This window comes from Sinocyclocheilus grahami, unplaced genomic scaffold, assembly GCF_001515645.1.
Source record: "Sinocyclocheilus grahami isolate Dianchi unplaced genomic scaffold, SAMN03320097.WGS_v1.1 scaffold703.1, whole genome shotgun sequence".
Taxonomy (NCBI): Eukaryota; Metazoa; Chordata; class Actinopteri; order Cypriniformes; family Cyprinidae; genus Sinocyclocheilus; species Sinocyclocheilus grahami.
The window spans coordinates 123,573-126,653 of NW_015505882.1; the positions used below are offsets into that span (position 1 = coordinate 123,573).

Here is a 3,081-nt window from a genome sequence, read left to right on the forward strand (position 1 = left end):
TGAGAATAACGGCGAGGGGGTGCGGGGGGGGGGGGGGGGAGGACAGGGAACTTTTGTCCCAGGCCCTGTGATGAGGGCCAACTGAGGTCCTCTGTGGAATATCTTAGTAGGTCAGAGGATAGAGAGGATGCATTATTATTAAATTATTTATACTTTAACTGACAGTACTGATTCGAATACAGGCCTGACTGACTTCACAGTACTGTTTATAATAAAGTGTGACTTTAGGCCTAAAACACTGTCAAATGTGGAGATATAGCTATACCAAAAATGTGGGTAGAAAGGACACGTTTAATTTGCTACTGTACAATGAGGCATCTAAAGCGTATATAGACCTTTGCTTTTTTAGTCTCTGAAATATGAATATATAATAACAAAGCAGCAGAAACTGCATTTACAGACTACAGTCGTTCATTTACTCTCTCTCCTGTCAGAGCGCGCCTGTGACATTATTTCAAACGCTTCATGACTCATCAGCCAATGAAATCCGCGCACGCTCTATCTATTTACTAAAATCCTGTACTCTAAGCCAATCAGATGAGAGTGGGCGTGTCCGGGCGAGCAGCGCCGGGGTAGAAACAGAACTGAGTAACAGCGGGCTGTTTACTTGAGAATGGCGGCTGCTGCGTGCAGTACGCAGAGCACACTGAACCCGTGCACTGGCAAACTGCACAGAGAGCATCTGCGGAAAAGTAAAGATTCGCGGAGGAGACAAGCTGCGCTTTTCTTTCTCACTAATATATCCTTGGACGGACGTCCTGTGCGGAACAATGTGAGCGCAGCGGGCCCAAGTGATGCCGAGTTTCAGTGCTCTGACATCGGCGCGACTGTGAGCGAACTGTCCGCTGCGGCGAGTAGCGATGGGACCTTTTCCAGCTTCCCGGTCCCCAGACTCGGGCTGCTCAACGTCCCGCCCATCCTGGTTCTGCCGTCGGATTCTGGGTTCAGAAACACCGAGATGTTCTTGGAGAGGGAGAGGGGCTCGTTCTCCTCGCAGAGCAATCTCCTGTCCCCGTGCGGTCTGCAACCCTCTCCGCTCGGAGCGCGGAAGTCTCCGACGCTGCTGTCAGTGCAGAGCTGCGGCTCTTCGCTGGAGTCTCGACCGCGGTGGGTTCTGCACAGGTTTCTGAAGGGGGGCGGGGGTCACTTTAGAGGCAGTGCGCTCGAGATAGGACGGGTAATGCATTCTGATGGACTTCTGAGAAAGACAGTCCACTTGGCCGTGTGTCAAAATCTAGTGAGCTGCCTACCTAGACAGCATATCTGGGCTTCAGATGTCATGTGCACTGGCTTGGTGGCAAGGTACCGAGGTGATAAATGAACGTTATATTTTGATGTTTTTATTTGACTTTGATCTAAAAACCTATGCTTAAACTGGTTAATGCTTGACCTGTGGTGTTTTCGATCAATTATTAATATTAATTTTAGACGATTCAAAATTAATATTTTGTTAGCTGGTCCAGAAATTAACTAAAATATTTTGTCAAAGTATAAAAAAAATCAGATTTCAGACATTGCACATAATTTTTATAAAAAAAGCAAATTATATAATATAAATCCTTAATTGTAAAATATGTGAAAAGGAAAATTGAGGTGGCTCTAATGCTGAATTTCATTTATTGGGCATGAGGGATGTCAGAAAAGGTAATATGGCTTTTACACTGCACAAAAGTTGACTTAATTCTGCTCTGTAAAGATGCCCATAGACATGTTTAAGTGCTACTGTCAGCCTTTGACAGCTGAATAATCAGGTCTCTTTTATCTACTGTGCTCAAATGTTTTTTTTTCTCTCTTTACCAACCCTTTCACAGCTTACTTTGCAACACTCATTCTTGTGATGCAAAGACATTTTCACATATTATATCATCACACTTTACATTTAGTATAATGTTTCTTCGTGTGATTTTGACTAATTTACTATATCTGTCCCATTGGAGTCTAATTTGTTTGTGTTTTAAATATACACCCCTATTTACAGTGAATGAACCTTCTGGGGTTGTTACCTGATCTCTAGTTAACTGGTTTGAAACCCACCTTTTCCCGGTTTGCTTCCAAAATTCTTTCCAAATGTCACTTTATTACCATTATTTTAAAAGTTTTTAAATGTTGTTCCAGAGATGCAAAATATGCTAAAAAGACTATTTTCATTCTAACTAGTTCTCTCATTGACCACAGACTGAGCAAACCCCTTTCTGGAATCCAGATTACTTCACAGCCAAATAAATGTTGCCTAAAATGGCCATTTGTGCAAGAAGTTTTCAGCTTTGGTTGGTTTATCGCTTCACATGAGGAAGTGAAAAGGCTTGTCATACACACAGTGAGAGAATGACATTTATGTTTAGCTCTTAATCTCAACAGTTCGTTGAGCAATAGGAGGTCTTTATTCTTTTGATTGCACCTCCCCCCCAAACCCTCGTCCCCCTTTTACTTTAAAAAGGGTGCGGTTGTGACATGTTCAAACCAGACTGACAGTCATGGCAGACATTTGCTTTGCTTTATCGGTTGGAGCTTTGAGGTCAGTCCGTGCTGCATATAAGGGTGTTGGTGCTCTTCCAGCACTGTATGCTGCTTTGTGCACACAGTACCTGCAGAGATTAAAGCTTAAGACATTCTGTCATATTCTCAGCCCTTCAAAGGGTCTCTGCAGGCCTGAGGGAATGAACCGTCTCTGCACTGGAGAATAAATCAGGGCTACATGAACTTGCTTGATTCAGATGTTGCATATTTTTAAAATGGTTCCAGTAAATGCATCCAACATGCATTTAAATGGACCTTTCCGTGCTTTAAAACAACCTCTCAGAGTGAGTTGTCTTTGTGGAGTGTAGAGAACTTGAATAACCGTTCTTATAATGGTCACTGAGAGATGTAAGATTTAAAATAAAGACATAAAGATAGTTTGAATAGTCCAACAAGTAGGAGTTTGTTGACCACGCTTGCCAAATTCTCAGCCTCATGCATTGTCAGAATGCTTTGAGGCTTGAAACTGTTTACGTAGTTGCTCAAAAAAGAGCTGCTTTGTAATCAATAGTTGAAAGAATTTAGCATGAGGGATGTTTTCTTTTTTTGGGGGGGGGGGGGGTG

The 3,081-nt window shown here is 42.8% G+C and overlaps 1 protein-coding gene across 1 annotated transcript in view; it reads left to right on the forward strand.

Moving 5' to 3' along the window:
• The first annotated feature begins 613 nt into the window (after positions 1 to 613).
• The window catches only part of LOC107559848 (CDK5 and ABL1 enzyme substrate 2-like), a 22,659-nt gene continuing 20,191 nt past the window's right edge, over positions 614 to 3,081 (forward strand). The window contains exon 1 of the mRNA XM_016243858.1: positions 614 to 1,107. Coding sequence (XP_016099344.1) covers positions 614 to 1,107 — 494 coding nt within the window. The remainder of the gene's footprint in view (positions 1,108 to 3,081) is intronic.